The sequence below is a fragment of the Diabrotica virgifera genome, chromosome 9 (assembly GCF_917563875.1).
Source record: "Diabrotica virgifera virgifera chromosome 9, PGI_DIABVI_V3a".
NCBI lineage: Eukaryota > Metazoa > Arthropoda > Insecta > Coleoptera > Chrysomelidae > Diabrotica > Diabrotica virgifera.
In genome coordinates this window covers 170,450,265-170,470,568 of record NC_065451.1, presented here as the reverse complement: position 1 = coordinate 170,470,568, position 20,304 = coordinate 170,450,265, and the positions used below count along the sequence as shown (strand labels likewise).

Below are 20,304 nucleotides of genomic sequence, written 5' to 3'. Positions count from 1 at the left end.
AAGACGATGAACGACAAAAGACACCTCTTTGTGTCACAGATTTGTCTACAAAGCCACGTTATTCGCTACACATTCGTCAATAACGGAGAAGAACCGTGATATGAAAGGATACGGCGATTGCATTTTATTTCACTTCGACCACCACCGATATTCTACACGACGTGTTTCGAGCTCATGTCAAGCTCTCGTCAGGAACATCTAGGTGGATGGTCGAGGTGTAAGAAAATGCTTTTGGCCTTTCTGGTAATAATAAAATAACCAGACTTCAGTACACTTGGTACGACATCGATATGAATTAAATGAAAAGATTTCTCTGGTATACAGAAGAAATCTTTTCCGTAGCGGACGCGAAAATGTAAATTTCAAAGTCTTCATAAAAGACGATGAACGACAAAAGACACCTCTTTGTGTCACAGATTTGTCTACAAAGCCACGTTATTCGCTACACATTCGTCAATAACGGAGAAGAACCGTGATATGAAAGGATACGGCGATTGCATTTTATTTCACTTCGACCACCACCGATATTCTACACGACGTGTTTCGAGCTCATGTCAAGCTCTCGTCAGGAACATCTAGGTGGATGGTCGAGGTGTAAGAAAATGCTTTTGGCCTTTCTGGTAATAATAAAATAACCAGACTTCAGTACACTTGGTACGACATCGATATGAATTAAATGAAAAGATTTCTCGTCGAAAAGAAACACGTCGTGTAGAATATCGGTGGTGGTCGAAGTGAAATAAAATGCAATCGCCGTATCCTTTCATATCACGGTTCTTCTCCGTTATTGACGAATGTGTAGCGAATAACGTGGCTTTGTAGACAAATCTGTGACACAAAGAGGTGTCTTTTGTCGTTCATCGTCTTTTATGAAGACTTTGAAATTTACATTTTCGCGTCCGCTACGGAAAAGATTTCTTCTGTATACCAGAGAAATCTTTTCATTTAATTCATATCGATGTCGTACCAAGTGTACTGAAGTCTGGTTATTTTATTATTACCAGAAAGGCCAAAAGCATTTTCTTACACCTCGACCATCCACCTAGATGTTCCTGACGAGAGCTTGACATGAGCTCGAAACACGTCGTGTAGAATATCGGTGGTGGTCGAAGTGAAATAAAATGCAATCGCCGTATCCTTTCATATCACGGTTCTTCTCCGTTATTGACGAATGTGTAGCGAATAACGTGGCTTTGTAGACAAATCTGTGACACAAAGAGGTGTCTTTTGTCGTTCATCGTCTTTTATGAAGACTTTGAAATTTACATTTTCGCGTCCGCTACGGAAAAGATTTCTTCTGTATACCAGAGAAATCTTTTCATTTAATTCATATCGATGTCGTACCAAGTGTACTGAAGTCTGGTTATTTTATTATTACCAGAAAGGCCAAAAGCATTTTCTTACACCTCGACCATCCACCTAGATGTTCCTGACGAGAGCTTGACATGAGCTCGAAACACGTCGTGTAGAATATCGGTGGTGGTCGAAGTGAAATAAAATGCAATCGCCGTATCCTTTCATATCACGGTTCTTCTCCGTTATTGACGAATGTGTAGCGAATAACGTGGCTTTGTAGACAAATCTGTGACACAAAGAGGTGTCTTTTGTCGTTCATCGTCTTTTATGAAGACTTTGAAATTTACATTTTCGCGTCCGCTACGGAAAAGATTTCTTCTGTATACCAGAGAAATCTTTTCATTTAATTCATATCGATGTCGTACCAAGTGTACTGAAGTCTGGTTATTTTATTATTACCAGAAAGGCCAAAAGCATTTTCTTACACCTCGACCATCCACCTAGATGTTCCTGACGAGAGCTTGACATGAGCTCGAAACACGTCGTGTAGAATATCGGTGGTGGTCGAAGTGAAATAAAATGCAATCGCCGTATCCTTTCATATCACGGTTCTTCTCCGTTATTGACGAATGTGTAGCGAATAACGTGGCTTTGTAGACAAATCTGTGACACAAAGAGGTGTCTTTTGTCGTTCATCGTCTTTTATGAAGACTTTGAAATTTACATTTTCGCGTCCGCTACGGAAAAGATTTCTTCTGTATACCAGAGAAATCTTTTCATTTAATTCATATATATATATATATATATATATATATATATATATATATATATATATATATATATATATAACAGCGCTAACAGGCCTTATAGGCCTACGGCTTCTAAATTCTGGATAATATTTCTCCATTCTGTTCGGTCCTCTGCACTCTTTCTCCAGTCCTTCACCCCGATTTCTTCCAAATCCCTCTCTGCAGCCTCTAACCATCTCTTCCTTGGTCGACCTCGTCTCCTTTTTCCCAATGCTCTGTCATTCAATATTCGTTTGACGTTTCTAGTTTCTGGCATTCGAGTAATATGTCCCAGCCATCTAACTCTTTGGGCTCGTATTTTTGTCGTTATTTTTGGTCTCCCATACATCCTCATTACTTCTTCATTTGTTCGTCTCCTCCAGGTTTTCTCCGCTATCTGTATACCTCCAAAAATTTTTCTCAGGATCTTCCTTTCCCATATCTGTATCTTCTTCTCCTCTTGTTGATTCATTACCCACGTTTCGCTCGCATACAACACTGTGGGCCGTATTATCGTTTCATACATTCTGATTTTCGCGTTTATTGATACATTTTTTGCTTTTAATATCGTGTTTAAGGCACCCACAACTCGACTTCCCTTCAATAATCTTTTATCTATATAAAGTGAATAAATGATTATTAAATATAATACATACCTAATTTACTTATTGACTGATGATTTTTATAAAATATTCTAGAAGATGAAACATGATCACCCATATTTTCAATGCTTGTTAAGGGTTGATTATTATCCAATAATGAAGTTAATTCCGAAGATTGTTGTTCCTGTGTAGGGTTTGATGCTATTTCGTCTTCGAAGGATAATTTACGTTTAGCCCGTACCTGAGAGAATTCGGATATTACTTTTTTATAAAACTTCCTACGGTCCATCATCACGTAACTGTAAAAAAGTTTTTGAATTAGGCAGTTAATGAATAAGTATGACAAATTTAATAGATAAACAACTATTTTCTATTTAAAATAATACCATAGACTAATAATAAATCGGATACTTTTAAGATAATTAATAAACAAAAGGTAATAATTTACTTACTCGGTTCTACTATCAACCTTATCGACAAGTCTCAACAAACGTGATCTCTCCCCGTAACGGCTGATCACTGACTGAAGCGACCTTTGATTGGCACTTCTATTTATAACTTCGTCACTTGCAAAAAATTCGTTAAAAAAACGTTGCATTAACGACACGTTAATTAAATAATCAGAAAAATGTATATCTTAAACGACACTAAACATCATTTACAATTGAAGTCAAAACAATTTAGGCGCCATTTATAAAGATTGTAATGCTGTCGGTTAATTTAAAAACATTTGTGATAATTTTTTATACGTTACATTAAGCGACACTTCGTATTTTATTAGACATCTTGCAAAACAAATTGAACGCCATTCAACCCATTCTGAAAATATGAGGAAAACACATTAAATACGCGATCTGCAATAAATGTTAGATAGGAAAAATAATTTAAGTCACCTACCACTAACTAGTGTGAACGCAGAAAAACACTTTTAAGTATTATTAGTAACATAGTTCAGGGTAAGGAAAAACAATTTCACCACCTCTCGCTAGCTAAAAAGGGAAAGCATAAACAATTGGAATGCCAAATATATCAAACGGGTGTTAACTTAAGAGCAACCTATACGGAAATTGACAAAATTTTGTGTCGGTACAATTATCGATGATAAAAAATGATTTACAAAACTGCAATACTTTAAAAGTCCTCAGAGAGTGATGAAACTATTACCAATCGACGCAGAAAAAAATGCTGATTTCAGTGATATATAAATGTCATTTTTGACCAAAATGTCGCTTAAAGTGTTTTGCTTTTCCACCGTCGATATGAGAATATCAGTAGAAAAAACTAAATGTATAGTGATAAGTAAAGAGCCGCGTAGATTCAAGTTAGAAATAGACGGCAAAATTGTAGGACAAGTAATGAAATTCAATTACCTAGGAGTAGAGATCACTGGTGACAGGAATATAAGAACAGAGACCACAACACAAGCAACAAAAGCGGCAAGAGTAAGTGGTTGCCTCCGAGAAACCATAAGTAGAAACAAATATCCGACCACGGAAAGCAAAATAAAAGTATACAAGACAACAGTAAGACCTATCCTAACATATGTAGCGGAGACAAGGACCGATACAAGAAAGACGAAACAACAAATCAGCAATATCGAAATGAAAGTATTAAGATCAATAGCGGACATATCATTAAGAGACAGACAAAGCAACAGAAGTATACGAGAAGGATGCAAAATTCAAAATATTAACAGGTGGATAAATACAAGGAAGAAAAACTAGAAATAGTCAACAACAACTGAAACAGAATAAGAGGCAGACAAACAGGAGTAATCCTAGTCGCGCGAAAAAGAAGAAGAAGATGAGAGCAGAATAGGCCTAAGAGATCCAGATGGATGTCAGCGTGTCTACAGGCGTCAAAATAATATTTTTGCTCCATGCACTATAACCGAAACAGTGCTGTGTTCGATAGAGGCATTGTGAATGCTTAAAGATACGTGGAAGAGGTTCTCCAAGACCATGCCATGCCTTTCGCAGCGTTTATTGTTGAAAACTTTAAATTAATGCATGATAATGCACGTTTCCATATCGCAAGATTCACCCGTGAGTACTTTAGTGAGGTCGGGATTCAGGTTTTACCATGGCCGATACGCAGTACCGATCATATCCCACCCAAATGAACACATTTGGGACAATCTCAAAAAACGGTTAGGAGCAAGAGTACCAGTCCCTACATTATTCGGAGAGCTCAAGACGGCTGCGGTAGAGGAGTGGCACAATATCATCCAATCGGAATAATTATCATGAATGCATTGCCGAACCGTTTCCAAGAAGTTCCAACGACCAGAGTCGGCAACACCTATCCTATCATTATTACTCATACATTTTCTAATTAGACTACGATTTTCAAAACTATGTTTGTTTTAATTTGCTTGGAAATTTTTGAAACATTGGATTTTTGCTAAACATCCCTAGATAAAAGTTTTTTTAAAATAATTTTATTGTTTTCTCCTCCTCAAAGGCAGATTTCAGCGTATTTTTCATAAAATGTGGTCCAATATTGACAATTTCTGCAAATTTAAAGAATTACAAGGTGGGCGATTAATTTTGCTGATGAGTGCATTTCCAATTTGTCCCGGCTATTCTTTTAATATCATAAACTTATCTGTGTTCGTTTACTTTCGTAAGGTCTCAAATATTGTATTGTTGCGTTCCAACGTTGATCTTTTTGTCTAACAGTGTGTTCATTTAAGTTTGGGGCAATTTTTGTTGTTATGTCCTCGACTTTTGTTATTGATCTTACCCAGTCGTTCCTTTTTTTATCTGACAAACGTATACCTAACATTGCTCTTTCCATTGCTCTTTCAGCTGTGGCTAGTTTATTCATATTTGCTTTGGTTAGGGTCCAGGTTTGATATCCATATGTCAAGATAGGAAAGATGCACTGGTTGAACAGTTTGCTACTCCAGTATTGGGGTATTTGCGGTTTTTAAGTATCTAACTAAGTTTTCCAAATCCTGCCCATGTTAGTCTTGTTCTTCTAGTAGTTTACGCACTTTGGTTCCTTTGTCAAGTTTCTGGATTTGGCCTAGGTAGATATATTCCTGGTTATTATTTTTGTTTTTCTCTTATTCATTTTAGGCTGACATATTGGTAGCTGTTTGCGAGTTCCTCTCTGTCATAATTTGCAGTTCCTTGACTGTGTTCGCTATAATCACATTGCCGCCAGCGAATTTGAGGTGATTTAACTTTTGCCGTTAACGTTAATCGTTAATGCCATAGATTGACCAATTTGTAGTTTTGAAGACGTCTTCTAGGGTTAAGTTGAAAAGCTTTGGCGATATTACGTATCCTTGTTTCGATCCTCTCTTAATGGGGATGTGATTTGTATTTTCATCTAGTTGTACTAAGATTTTAAAATTAATAAATTAAAAATCACGACCACGTTCTTTAGGCATAGAAGACAAAGATATTCGGTACTATTTATTTTGGCGTATAGTATTTTTTATTTCACGTATATGTTGCAGTTTAAATTGATTTTCTAGTTGGAGTTGACTATTTCTAATTCGAGTCAACTCAAACGGCTGGTTTTAGTAAAATTTGATGTTAAATATAAAATGAAGATTTAAATAAACATTTCCTCTAGTAAAAGTAGACTCCAACTAGAAAACGTATACTCTACCCAATGCCATTTAGTAAGAGTTGATTCTTTCACAATATAAACACAAACGACCGATTCTAGAAATTAAATGTTATTGGATATGGGAGCGTTCAAGTATTACGTAACGCAGTTTGGGGGGAGGGGGGTCTTGTAAAACGTTACGGCGCGTTACATGGGGGGAGGGGGGTTCGAACAGCGCGTTACGTAACATTCTTTTTTAAAAAATTAGTAAATCCTTTATAAAAGGTATATATTTTAAGGTAAATATAAAGGATTTACTGTTTTTTGTATTACATGGTATACAGCCAACTACAGGAAAACTTTTTCCTTGTGGATTCTTTTTTAACTTAAATGAAAAAAAACTACGGAATTTCATTTATGTTTTACATAGACCCCTGAATTGTTTTATGTTGCACTCTCACGCTCCGTTCATGTTCCGACAAGAGGACAATACATAATAGTACGTTTTCAAGTGAAAGATCTTAAAATTTGTAACACAGATGAAGCACAGTAACATTTGTTTCCAATAATTAGATGGACCTGTCTCCACAACAAAAGATTAAAAGATACAGATGTTATTTAAGAGGTTGCAGAAGGGAACTACATGTTCATAAATCTTGTATGTTTTCTGAAATCGTTTTCTGCAGTAGGTATTCATTAATGTTTTAAATACGCAAATTTTCAAATTATTTAAAAACGCCTTTAAATAAAAAGCATTAAATACAAAACCCACTATATTGATGCTTAGTTTAGAAAATTGATAGATATTTAAAAAAATAGTACCCTTATTTAAAGTGCGATTTCAAAATTTCAAAAATTTCAAGTGAATTTCAAAATTCCACCTTGCATTATTCATAATAGACCCTACATAATACACATTTTTGAGATGAGGTTGTTAAGCAGCTTCTAAAAACAAAAATATACAGGGTGTTTAATTAAAATTAAAGATAATGGACTATGCTAGACTTGAGTGAATCAACCTGTATATTCAAATTTATGTTTAAATAGTCCATAGTTGAATTTAAAAGTTGACGTATCCTAGCGTTTTTATAATTTTCTAAAATAATGACACATGACAAAAACAATTTTATTCCATAAGTGGTTTCCATACATTATAATTTTAAATTATCACCCTGTATTATTCATAAAGACCATAAATTCAGATTGTTAAGCAGCTTTTAAACGTATAAAAATATACAGGGTGTTAAAAAATAAAGCTTATGGACTACGGTAGTCTTGCATAAATCACCCTGTACATTTAAATTTATGTTTAAAAAGCACACATTTTTATATATTAAAATCTACGGGTCTCAGCGTTTTTTTAAAATTGATTAAAACATGGACAGAAATAATTTTATTCCATAAGTGCTTTCTTACATATACAGAGTGTTTCAGAAAAAGGTAAAACGATCTCTAAGATAGGTGAAAAACTGAAAAATAATTGGGGTTTGCTTAGTATAAAATTTTTGTAACGGCATGCGTTTTCACGATATAGGGCGTTGAAGAACAAAAAGTTTTACACATTTTTTTCACTATTTTTCCGAAACTACTGGCATCATCGTATATTATTTGTTATACAAAAATTTTTACTAAGCAAAATAAAATATTGAAATAATAAATATGTTATTTTATTTTAAGTTTTTATTAAAGAAGATCAAATAGAAGAATGCACGAGAAGAACAATAAAGGATGAAGCCAAAAATGTATGTAAGGATGGGGCCAAGCAGGGAAAATGTAAATGTAAAATTAGTAATAAAAGATTATTATTCTAAGTTTTGGACATATTTCATGTCATGGGACATGAAATTACGATTGGCAGGGATAACCAGACACATGAACTAAAAAGAAGAATCGTTCTTGGGTATGCAGCATTTGGAAAACTGAGAGAAACTTTTAAGAGTGAGTTGCTCATATGCCTAAAGGGAAAGGTATTTGATCAGTGCGTCCTCCCAGTCTTGACGTACGCATCAGAAACACTTACCTTACCTAAAGCCTCGACTACCAAACTAAGAGTAACGCAGAGAAGAATGGAGCGGTCAATGTTAGGAATAACTCTGCGAGACAAAATCAGAAACGAAGAAATCAGGAGAAGAACAAAGGTGACTGACGTCATCAAAAGGATAGCTAATTTGAAGTGGAGATGGGCAGGACACATAGCGATAATGACACATGGCCGATGGACAAAAAGGTTATTGGAATGGAGGCCAAGAGAAGACAAGAGAAGCGCCGGTTGACCGCCTAAAAGATGGACAGACGACGTAAGAAAGCTAAATAAAAGCTGGATGAGAGCGGCGCAGGATAGACGTGGTTGGAAATGAGGGGAGGAGGCCTATGTTCAGCAGTGGACTTTTGAGGCTGGATGATGATTGTAAGTTTTTATTATTACCTCAAATGCGATTAAAATAATAATTCCGGTACTTTTCGCAACCTAGTTTTCCATTTAGGTTCAAATGGTGACTTGGGTGTTACGTAACGTTTAAGTAGGGGGAGGGGGTACATAAAAACGTTACGGTGCGTTACCTGGGGGGAGGGGGGTCAAAAATCTTCATAAATTGCGTTACGTAATACTTGAACGCTCCCTATGTTAAAATCGTGATAAGTAGTTGAAAAAGTCAACACAAAAAGACCTGAGTTCATCAAAAAAGCACGTTAGATTCTACATTTACTGAATCGATCCAGGAATACTCAACTCAAACTAGTAAGAGCTGATTCTCTATTTCCCGCGATCTATTTTCACTAACAAGAGTTAGAAAGAGTCTACTTTAACTATTAAAAGTTGAGTTAAATTTTTCAAGTCAACTCTTACTGCTCGTTTTAGTTTGAGTTGAATCGAACTAGGAATAGTTAACTCTAACTGAGAATCAACTTAAACTGTAACATATATAATGACATGTTCTGATTTCATGGCCTTTATCGCAACAGACGTTAAAAATAAAATAAGAAAGCCCCTAAGAGCTTAATTTTTTTAAATTACCTTTGGGGTCTGTTTCATTATATCCCGAAATTCCTCCACATACAGCTGTATGTCCATAGCGGTTCATGTGCTTCAGTACTGAGAATGTTATTTGACCTCCAACCTACAAACTTGTTTATGGTAACATATTCCTAATTAATAAAAAATGGTGTCAAAATTGTCATTGCTTAGTTAGTGATGCGATAACATCATTTTAAAAGCTAAAACAGGCCCTAAAACAGGCAATAGAACAAATAGACATGAACATAAACTTTCAAAAAACAAAATACATGACCAATTTAGTTTCACGTGATGTTATGAAAGTAGGTGGGTACGAAGTATAAAAAAATAAATCAGGTTTTTAGATATATCTATTTAGAACATGAAATAAGAATAGGAAAAAGCAATCAAACTTGTGTGATCCAGCATCGTGTAGGCTTGGGATGGGCTGCATTTGGCAGGATGCGATATATTCTAAAAGGAACACTACCGATTTACCTGAAGAAAAAAGTTTACAATCAATGAATACTGCCCGTAAAAATATATTGTTCCAAAACCATAACTTTGACTAAAAATTCTGCAAATAAATTTAGAATAACCTAAAGAAAAATGGAAAGAGCAAAGTTGGGAATAACAAGAAGAGATATGGTATAGGTACCAAATAGGATGGTGAGAGAAAGGACTAAAGGATAGCAGTGGCGGCTCGTGACATCAGTATGCGGGTAGGCTACACATATACTTCGGGTAGGCGACAAAAAATATCCTACAGTTTGTAATACATTTTGAGCCGTCTTGCAATACTAAATGTAATCTATGAGCGCAACAATGTGTAAAAATTGCCTTTGGAGCATCTACTTTAATTTTTGATTGTAATCCATTTAAAGAGCCAGCCATTACACTTGCACCATCGTAAAATTGAGCAATTAATTTATTTTTGTAATCATATGGCTCAAGCACGTTTGAAATTAAACTATATAGAGCGTCTGCAGATCTATTCTCGCTAACATCAATAAACCCTAAAAGTATTTCTGTTACCTGACCAACTTTGTTAACAAAACGGATTGTTAAATTACACTGTGATTTTTCAGTTATATCAGTAGTATCGTTCGCTAGTATAGAAAAACAATTGACTTTCATTAATTTCTGTTGTAATTTCATTTTTTACGTGATCGGCAAGACAATCTATTAAATCATTTTGTATTGTTTTTGACAAACCCGTGAACACCCCTTCTATTTTTTAATATGATCCTGGATTTCCTGATCGCGTTTAACTACTAAATTAATTTTTTTTTTAAATTACCCATGTTTGAAGAATTATGGCTCTCATCACGACCGCGAAATGCAAGTTCTTGTTTTGCTAACAGAATTGTAACATCAATTTCTTCAACTTCTTCAATCTTTTTCAACTTCTTCATTATATATCTTATTAGATAGAGAAATATGTCTAGCTAAAGCACTGTCAATAGTTTGTTTATTTTTTTCTAACCGTTTTAAACCTAAGCAATTGTTTAAATGTTCTTTCGAAGATTCATGTTTTTTTACACTAGCTGATAAATTTTTCAAATCTGAATATCCCTGACTCACCCAAACATTTACTTCAAATTTGAGAGCAACAGACAAGGCCAACACAAAAGTGAATTTTTAAAATAACTTCCGCTTAGCCATTTATGATTTTCATACCATATTGTTTTAAACGATCTCGAAAATGGTCGATTGTTTTTTGTCTTATCTGTGGATAAAATTGTTAAATTTGGTAAAGGCCGGCCCATTGAAATAATTTCTGATCTTTCTTGATTTTGGCGCCTTGAAAAAGGTGTCTCGATCAAACTGCATATTACATCGTTTAAAATATTCATATTCGACGACTAAAGTTTTTTCACCAATAAAACTAACACACCTACGTTTCAACAACGTCAAATATTACTTATTTTATTTATGTACCAAATAATAATTTACTCTTCGAATAAATTGATAAGTTAACAATTAACCTCGCTTTAAATTTTTAATTATCTACATAATCTAATAACACAATTCGTCAGTTTAACTTTAAATTATCCAAATTGTATTGAAACAGAATAAAAATATAATGGACGACGGACAAATAACTATTCACATATTTATTTGTCGTTAGTGAATTATTACTAAATTAATATAAAAGTAAAATGCCCTTCAATAGACCGATCTCAAATTTACCTGTTTATTATTCAGTTTTCATAAACAAATTTAAATTGTTCTGCCTAGTTTTAATCAATACTTAACCTACTAATAACAGCCAAAATCAAAAACCAATTATTTAAAACAGTTTCACAAGACACAAGAGAAGCAACTGATAAAATTTTGTAGGTCCGGCTATAAGACTCTGTGCCTATGCGCCCTTTCAAAATCGTAGAATACGGTCGCTAAGCAGGCCTTTAGTTCGCGTAAACAGAGAGAGATCGCACGTCAATTCGGTGTTGGCGTCGTTCTATTTCAGGCTACGTTTTCAAGTGCCTGACCAAGGAAGAAAATAAAATCTTATACAGTACTACTGATACTACAAGGAGCGTACAATAATTATAACTAAGGAGAAATTTTTTTGGATATTTTTAAAAATAATTTGGATAATTTTTGCTATTTTATTGTAGGTATTGTGTCAAAATTTCTAAATTACAATTTTGAAATAAGTAATTTATATTAATCATTTATATTATTGTACTACATTTGAAGAGGGTAGGCGGCGCCCACCTTGCATACCCCGACGGGCCGCCCCTGAAGGATAGGTATCAGAAAAAATTGCACAAGTCAAATGGAAATGGCCTGGTCATGTAGAACGTTTAAATGATAAAAGGTGGATCAAAAGACTGATAGAATTGGGACTTAGAGAAGATAAAAGACACCGAGGTAAACCACCAAAAAGATGGATGGATGTCTTGATAAAAACAATGGGAAATCGGATACAGAGCGCACAAGATAGAAAACAATGGAAAATATGGAGGAGACCTATATTCAACAGTGGATGCAAGAGGAATGATGATGATGATGATGAGAGCTACCACAAAAGTATGTTGAGAGAACAAAACGCCCTAGACAAAATATTCAATCCAATATTCATTATTCAATATCCAATCCATTATTCATTACTCAATATTCAATATCCAATATCCAATATCCCATTTCCAATATTAGTACATTATTTGACGGTTTTTGCTGTATATTTTAAAGAACCGTTTGGATTGACATGAAATTTGGCAGCATAGCCAACATGTCAAAGAAAAAAGTGATATTGTGCCGATTAGTGCTTTTTTCCGGGGGGTGAGTTTCACCCCTTCTCGGAAGTGAAAAAATATATGTCCAAAATACAATCGGAATTCGATAAACTGACTAATTCTAAGCAACTTTTATTCTATACAGTTTTTTCACTAAGTCAATATTTTTCGAGTTATTTGCCAGTAAATATGTTCATTTTTTTACAAAACAAACACGTTTTTAGACAATTTTTCGCAAATAACTCAAAAAGTAAGTATTCTATCGAAAAAAATATTATAAGCAAAAATATAGCTTGTAAAAAAGTGAAAAAAATGGTGTATACAATGAAGTCTCTACACCTAGTAGAAACAGAGTTATAGCTAAAGAAAAAATGGGTTCATATTCGCCAAATTTCAAATAAATATGTTTCAACGTGAAATAACCAAAAAATAAAGCATTTTTTGGAAAAAACTCATTACAACTTTTTTAAAGCTTTTTAAAAAAAGCTTTATTTCTATTTTGATAAAAAAAGACTCTAGCATCAAATATAAGTAAGTTACACTCAAAATACAGTTGGTCCCTTTTGATTTGGCAAAAAAAAATCGGGAAAATTACCCCCTAATTAACAACTTAAATAAAATTAATCGTTACCGCTTCATCATTTGCTTTATTTATATTGTGTTTATATGATCTGTTTCATTGATTCAACGTGCTTATTTTTGAAAAAATTGGTTTTATAATAAAATTTTTAAAATTTTTAATTTTGAAAAAAAAAATGCTTTTTTTCAAAATAACTTAAAAATTATTAGTAATACCAAAAATATAAAGAGTAATGAAATGTACGTTTTGCTTTTCTGGATATTCTAGATTTTTTGTTTTCCTTTTAAACAAAAATTGGTTATGCTATGGCTGTTCAAAGTTTGCATACACTCGGGATTAGTGACTAGTTCAGGCCATTGTAACTACAGCCTTTTCAAAAATAAGCATTTTGAACCGATAAAACTTACAGATCGTATAAAGATTAAATAAACAAAGTAAGTTGTGAAGCGGTAACGATTAATTTTATTTGAGATCCTAATTAGGGGGTGCTTTTTGCGACTATTTTTACCAAAAAATAAAAGGGACCAACAATATTTTAAGCGTAAAACGTGTTCCGTTTTTTAAATATTTCTCCATGAAATATTCGATTTGGAATTTGACGAATACGAACTTACTTTTCATTAGCTACAACTTTGCTTCTACTGATTTTTTTCACTTTTTTATAAGTTATATTTTTATTAAGAATATTTTGTTCGACAAACACTTACTTTTTGAGTTATTTGCGAAAAACCGTCTAAAAACGTGGTTATTTTGTTCAAAAATTAACATATTCACTCGCAAATAACTCGTTTAGTATTGACTTGGTGAAGAAACTCTAGAACAAAAGTTGCTTAGAATTAGTCAGTTTATCGAATTCCGAACTTATTTTGGACATATATTTTTTCACCCACGAGATTCGTTGAAAGTCACCCCCAAGGCAAAAGCACATATCGGCACAATATAAATTTTTTTCTTTGACTTATTAGCTATTTGTTTGCTAAATTTCATGTCAATCTAAGCGGTTCTTTAAAATTTAGAGATTTTGCAATATTTTACCGTTAAAGAACGAACTATATCCAATCTGAAGCTATTTTCTTGTTGTTTTTTAGTATTATACGTGATTGGAGTTACCCACAATTTCAGTATAAAATACGTTTATTTTGACGTTTAGATTTCCACTTCAAAAATCTTCTCAAACAAACGTCAAAATAAACAAATACGAAAAAATAAATAAAATTTGTATTTTGAGAATAATTTATCAAGTAGAAAAATTAAAGACATCAGATACTACTGTTAATATTAGTTACTTTGAACTCTATATAAAATAGATTAGAACAATAGAGAAGAAGAAGAGAATAGAAGAAATACTACAAGAGAGGTGCAATATTTCCAGAGCAAGCTATTTCGAAGCTTGCAAGGAATTGGTATATACACTATACCAACTTTTACTCCTCTATTTTACGATTATAAAGTGACCACTTTAAAGCCTGGACCAGTATTTAATAGAGCCTCTGTGAAATAAACTTATACAATCAGAGGTCGCGTAGAAAAAGAACTTTATATGGAAATTGAAGGAACACAAATAGAACAAGTTAAAAATTTTACTTAGGAGTAACAAGAGAAGAAATAGGATCTCTAGAAGCACAAACCAATGGCAGAGTAGACAAAAACCTTAAATCTGTATCCGAAAATGAACAGAAAATTTATATGAGGAACAGAAATATCACTGAATACAAAAATAAAAGTTCTCAAAGCAATTTATAGACTTGTTCGAACTTTTGGCAGGGAATCATGAGTACCAACGAAATGAAAACACTTAAAGGTGTTACCAAAATGGATAGAATAGAGAACACATATACAGTGCTAGTCAAAAGTCCGTACCCCCCCTCGTATCTTTTGAACGGTTATACTTATAATAGTGAAATTTAGAGGGAGGAAATAAACGGATGTAGGCGTCTTAACTAGTCATGACAGGTGACGTAATAGTGACAGATGACGTTGCAGCGCCACCATGACAGATAATTTTAAATGGGACCTTATGGCAAGTGATACCTCGTTTGAAAGGTATTGAAAATACCTATTCAGTAATACTAATTTTGTTTGAGTTTAAGCTAATTTTGATGAATAAATGAAATAATATAAAATTGTAGTTTCGCATTTAATTAATAAAAATTCAAACCTCCGCCTATGATTACTTGTCAAAAGGGTTGACGTTGACGTAAAAACTATTAGAGAACTGAAAAACGTGAACTTTTTTAACAAAAAAACCATAGGCGGACATTTAAATTTTTATTAATTAAATGCGAAACTACAATTTTATATTTATTTCATTTATTTACCAAAATCAAAATCAATTTATATCCGAAAAAATTAGTATGGCTGAATAGGTATTTTGAATGTCTTTCAAACGAGGTATTACTTGCCATAAGATCCCATTTAAAATTATCTGTCACAGTGGCGCTGTAAAGTCATCTGTCACTATTACGTCACCTGTCATGACTAGTTAAGAAGCCTACGTCCGTTTATTTCCTCCCTCCAAATTTCACGATTATAGGTATAAGCGTTCAAAAGATACGAGGGGGGGTACGGACTTTTGACTAGCACTGTATAAAGAACGAACTGAAAATACAATCCACATTGGAATTTATAGAACAGAGACAGCTGACTTGGAGGGGTTATTTACACCAGATGAAAGATATCATAGCAGTGAGAATAATGTGAGAAGTAAATATATTGAAAAACAAAAAAGAGGAAGACAAAGACAGATATGGGATGCATTAATCGGAAAGATATTGGAGAGAAGCGAAGTGATATTTTGCACCCTAAGACGTACCAAAAAAAATGGAAGAACAACTTGGTGACACAGAGTTTGGGTTCCGCAACGACATTGGAACCATATAAGCACTATTTATTATTCAGGTTATTGTACAGAGGTGCAGATATATCGGACATCTGGATTATATGTGTTTATTGACTTTAAGATAACCTTTGATCGAGTAAAACATACTGAAATGATTGCCGTTTTTCAGCAGGTAGGTATTGATGATAAAGACATTATTAAAAATCTTTACTGGCATCAACCCATCAACGTGCAAACATCAGGATTGGCAAGGAGACTTCTGAAGAGTTTCAAATAAGAAGAGGAATAAGGCGGGGCTGCATTTTGTCCCTACTATTATTTAACAATTATTCTCGTTTTCAATAAAGCAGTGGATAATGTTCAATCTGGTATCAAAATGAATGGCGTCAATATTAACAATTTGAGAAAAGCGGATAACACCATGTTAATTGCAAGAAATTACGGAGAACTTCAACATCTGATTAATAGGATTACCACAACCTGTGATGAATATGGATTTAAGCTAAACACCGCAAAGACAAAAGTGACGGTTGTCAGTAAAACGCTTATAAAACCGCAAGTGGTGACTGCTTATAATCAATAACAGCAGGAACTAACATGATCGCCTACCTTGGATGTAATCTAAATGAGAACTGGGACGTGAGCAAAGAAATTATAATATGATAAAGAAGGCCAGAGCTGCATTTTTTAAGATAAAGAAAGTGTTATGTGGAAACAATATTAGGTACTTTAATTCTGAAAATTAGATTCGTGAGATGTTATGTGTTCTCTACTATTTTGTATGGTGTCGAAGGTGGGTCTTTAAAGGATTCACTTCTCAAGAAATTGGAAGCCTTCGAAATCTAGGTCTATCGGAGAACCCTACGAATAAGTTGGGTGGATAGATTGCGTAACGAAGCTGTTTTGCATCGGATGGGAAAAGTTAAGGAAGTCGTCAGAACAGTTAAAATCGCAAACTTGAAAATTACTCGGTGCCGCCCAAAATCCCGACAGCCAAAATCCCGACAGCCAAAATCCCGACGGCCAAAACACCGACACGCCAGAATCCCGACACGCCAGAATCCCGACAGGCCAAAATCCCGACATGTAAATTATTATGTATTTTAAAAGAAAAAATTATTTAAACACTTCATTTTATAATATAAAAGCTATATTTACTGAAATGGAAGGTTGTAAGTGACATGATAATATCTATTATATGAAAGTAAACTTGAATTCAGGATTTGATTATACATATACTATTATTGGACTATATATTGACAAAAAAACTAATTTAATTCATGGGAATATATATACCCATGTTAGAAATTTTATTTAGAAAATTAGTTCACATTAAATGGTAAATACTTTTGTTTAGTAACAAAAAATAAAAAAAAAAAAAACAGATGGCCATAAACAAAAAAAGAATGTGTGTGTACTCCGTACGCACGTAAGAAGTTATACTTCTATTATATGATTTAAACTAAATTAATATACTTTTTATTTATATTTTATTTAAATATTAAACTAATTTATACTTACTACTTCTCAAACATTTTTATTAAAACAGTGCCAAAAATTAAAATAATAAAAGAATAAAACACACACAAACACATTAAAAATGCCACAAATGATTTCTGAACATTAATTGTCGGAAAATGTTTTAACTAAATACTTATTTTCTAAAAATAAAATTATATAATAAATATACTTACAATCATAAAATGTAAAAAAAATAAAAAAATAAAAGTTTTTACTGGGATTCGAACCAGCTATCAGGCGGTTGGTATATTGGAGTTCATTCGCCTTAAACGCTTCGCCACGGAGGCAATGTGTCATTATGTGCGAAGATCGACTAACTAAACGGATTAAACTTTTGACATTTTTGAATTAAATTAAATTATTTTGATTTTGAATTGAAATGATTTAGAATTGAAAAAATACAACAAAACATAGAGTAAGAAAACAATATATTAGGTGAACATTGATAGAAATTTTGATGGTAATCAAATTATGTAAATAAAAGTATTACATACTATGTATTTTGGTAGGTTCAAATAGGTAGGTACCTATGATACGTTTACAATTATTAAAAAGACTAAAAGAGACTAAGTTTTCACTCTAATGGCATATAAAACAACATAATGCTATTCTACACCCCACCAGAATGAAAACAATGGGAACCTTCTCTGGTTACACCTCCGAGGTACAATTATTAAGTCAAAACGGCAAATTAATTTTTCCAATACAATTATTAAGTACCTGTTGCTTTTAAAAACTATTTAAATGTCACTACAATTATAAACTTTTTTTTTTTTTCCTCACAACAATAAAACTAATATATTATACATTTGTTTACCTTCATATTGAACAATTATTTATTATTGACAGATCATTTCAACACCCAATCAGAGCCCGTATAACGACTAATACCATACTGTCGGTGTGCGCATGCGCGCAGATCAATATAAATTCACCCTCAATCTCAATCGCGCCTAAAGAAGTATAACTTCAAAAACAAGAAATAAATGTAATTATATGTTAAAAAGAAACTTATCAAACCTGTCGGGATTCTGGCCCGTCGGGATTTTGGCCGTCGGGATTGTGGCTGTCGGGATTTTGGCTCTCGGGATTTTGGGGTAGACCCAAAATTACTATAGCCAATTTGATAGCCAAAGCTCGATAATCGAGCACGGCACATGAAGAAGAAGTAGGTGTGGCATAGATATACTCAAAGAAATTTGTTATGTATTACTACTTACGTTGTCAAAGTAGCAATCGATTCCTTCCGGTGCAACTTCTTTGAGAGCATCATCCAAGTTACGCGTTTTATAGTTTATATAAACATCAAAACCTAGATCATTAACTAACCATCTACCCTTTTCTTGTGATCCCGTAATTCCAACTACTTTACAACCCATTAACTTGCACAGCTGACCTGCAATGCTGCCCACAGCACCAGCTGCTCCAGATATTGCTACAGTGTCTCCTTGTTTGGGTTTCAGTATTTCGGTTACACCAAAATAAGCCGTATTCCTGTAAACAATAAAAATAAAATTGCTTTAAAAATATCAAAAGTAGAGAATAGAGTCTAATTTCAAGAACGTAGAAATCAAAACCAAGATAGAATTTCAATAATCGGCACGCCAATAAGATTAACAACAGAGGGTATTAAAACTGTATGCAAACAGCTGAAGAGGAACAAAGCACCCGGACCAGGGGATATACCCGGAGAATTGTTTAAGTACGGAACGAACTAATTGTACGAATATAGTACGTCCACTCTAACTTTTCCCATGCACGAAATTATTCACGAACAACTTTCTATACTAGGTCTCTTCTTAACTCACAGAAATTAGTATCGCAAAATTAAGCCGCTTTTCCATAGAAATCACAATAAGTTAAACAATGTCGAATGTTTTTGATAGCTTATGAATTTTGAGGTTTATAATTATTTTCAATGACAGTGACAGTTTTTTGATTAATTTGTTTATTTGGTTTTATAAATCAAATTTGTTTATTTTGTGACAAATATGTGACACAAAGAAATCTATTGGCAATGTTAAGTCACAATGACAAAAAAAAAACGAAAAAAAAAAAATAAAAAAAAATTTATATTAAAAAAAATCTACTATCTTAAATAATCTAGTAACTAAGAAAAATACAAAAAAAAATATAAAAAAAAATTAAAGAAAAAAATCACTAAGATGATTTAAACCTCCGAGGGGTTGAACCGGGTTGACATCTTATCGTAGTGACAAAAAAAAACAAAACAAAAAAAAACAAAACAAAAAACAAAACAAAAAAACAAACAAAAAAAAAACAAAACAAAAAAAAAACCAAAAAAAAAATACAAAAAAGAATGCATTTATTTTAAATATTAACATTAATAATATTATTTGTAAAATGTATACACTATGTGTTCTTGATAAACATTAAGTATAATATATTTATAATATTAATTAACATAGTATGTACATTAGCTGTAATGAGTAGGTAAAATAAGAAGTAAAAAATTGTAATAATATTATAATAACCATGTTTCACTAATTGACAATATCTTTAAGAGGATGGGTACGTATTTTCGGCTGCAATGCTATTCAAATGGGGATTCATTTTTTTCGAATCCTGAGAAAAATAATAAGTATTTTTGAAAAATTTAAAAGCAGAATGAAAGATTACGTTATTGGCGAGGGCAGAAAGTCCCTGAGAACTTCTATAATGTTTATTTTAATAAATTACAGGGGTGAAAAACTAAGAGAAAATTTAGTGTGATATTTAATTTAAAATATCTTATTCAAAATAAACTTTTTATTTATTCTAAGGCACTTCCGGCCCTCGGTAATAATATAGTCTTTCATTCTGCGTTTAAATTTTTCAAAAATGTTTATCGGTTTTTTCAGGATTCGAAAAAAATAA

General features: G+C 33.0%; 2 protein-coding genes across 2 annotated transcripts in view; both read right to left on the bottom strand.

Annotated features, from left to right (window-relative positions):
- LOC114335083 (prostaglandin reductase 1) overlaps positions 1-20,304 on the bottom strand; it is a 64,753-nt gene that overhangs the window by 15,295 nt on the left and 29,154 nt on the right. Inside the window, exons 4-5 of the mRNA XM_028285240.2 lie at positions 18,648-18,921; positions 9,264-9,366 (exon numbers count right to left, since the gene is read on the bottom strand). Of these exons, the coding sequence (XP_028141041.2) occupies positions 9,264-9,366; positions 18,648-18,921 (377 nt within the window). The remainder of the gene's footprint in view (positions 1-9,263; positions 9,367-18,647; positions 18,922-20,304) is intronic.
- LOC126892100 (uncharacterized) lies at positions 2,698-3,394 on the bottom strand. Its single transcript, XM_050661532.1, has 2 exons — positions 3,139-3,394; positions 2,698-2,985 (listed from the first exon to the last, which is right to left on the bottom strand). The coding sequence occupies exons 1-2, from the start codon at positions 3,282-3,284 to the stop codon at positions 2,724-2,726; spliced, it is 408 nt and encodes a 135-aa protein (XP_050517489.1). The 5' UTR covers positions 3,285-3,394; the 3' UTR covers positions 2,698-2,723.

Excerpts from the sequence above, each read along its gene's own strand:
- LOC126892100 (XM_050661532.1), bottom strand. The coding sequence starts at position 3,284 with ATGCAACGTTTTTTTAACGAATTTTTTGCAAGTGACGAAGTTATAAAT. Across the intron at positions 2,986-3,138 it reads AAGGTTGATAGTAGAACCGA|TTACGTGATGATGGACCGTA; the intron begins GTAAGTAAATTA and ends ACTTTTTTACAG.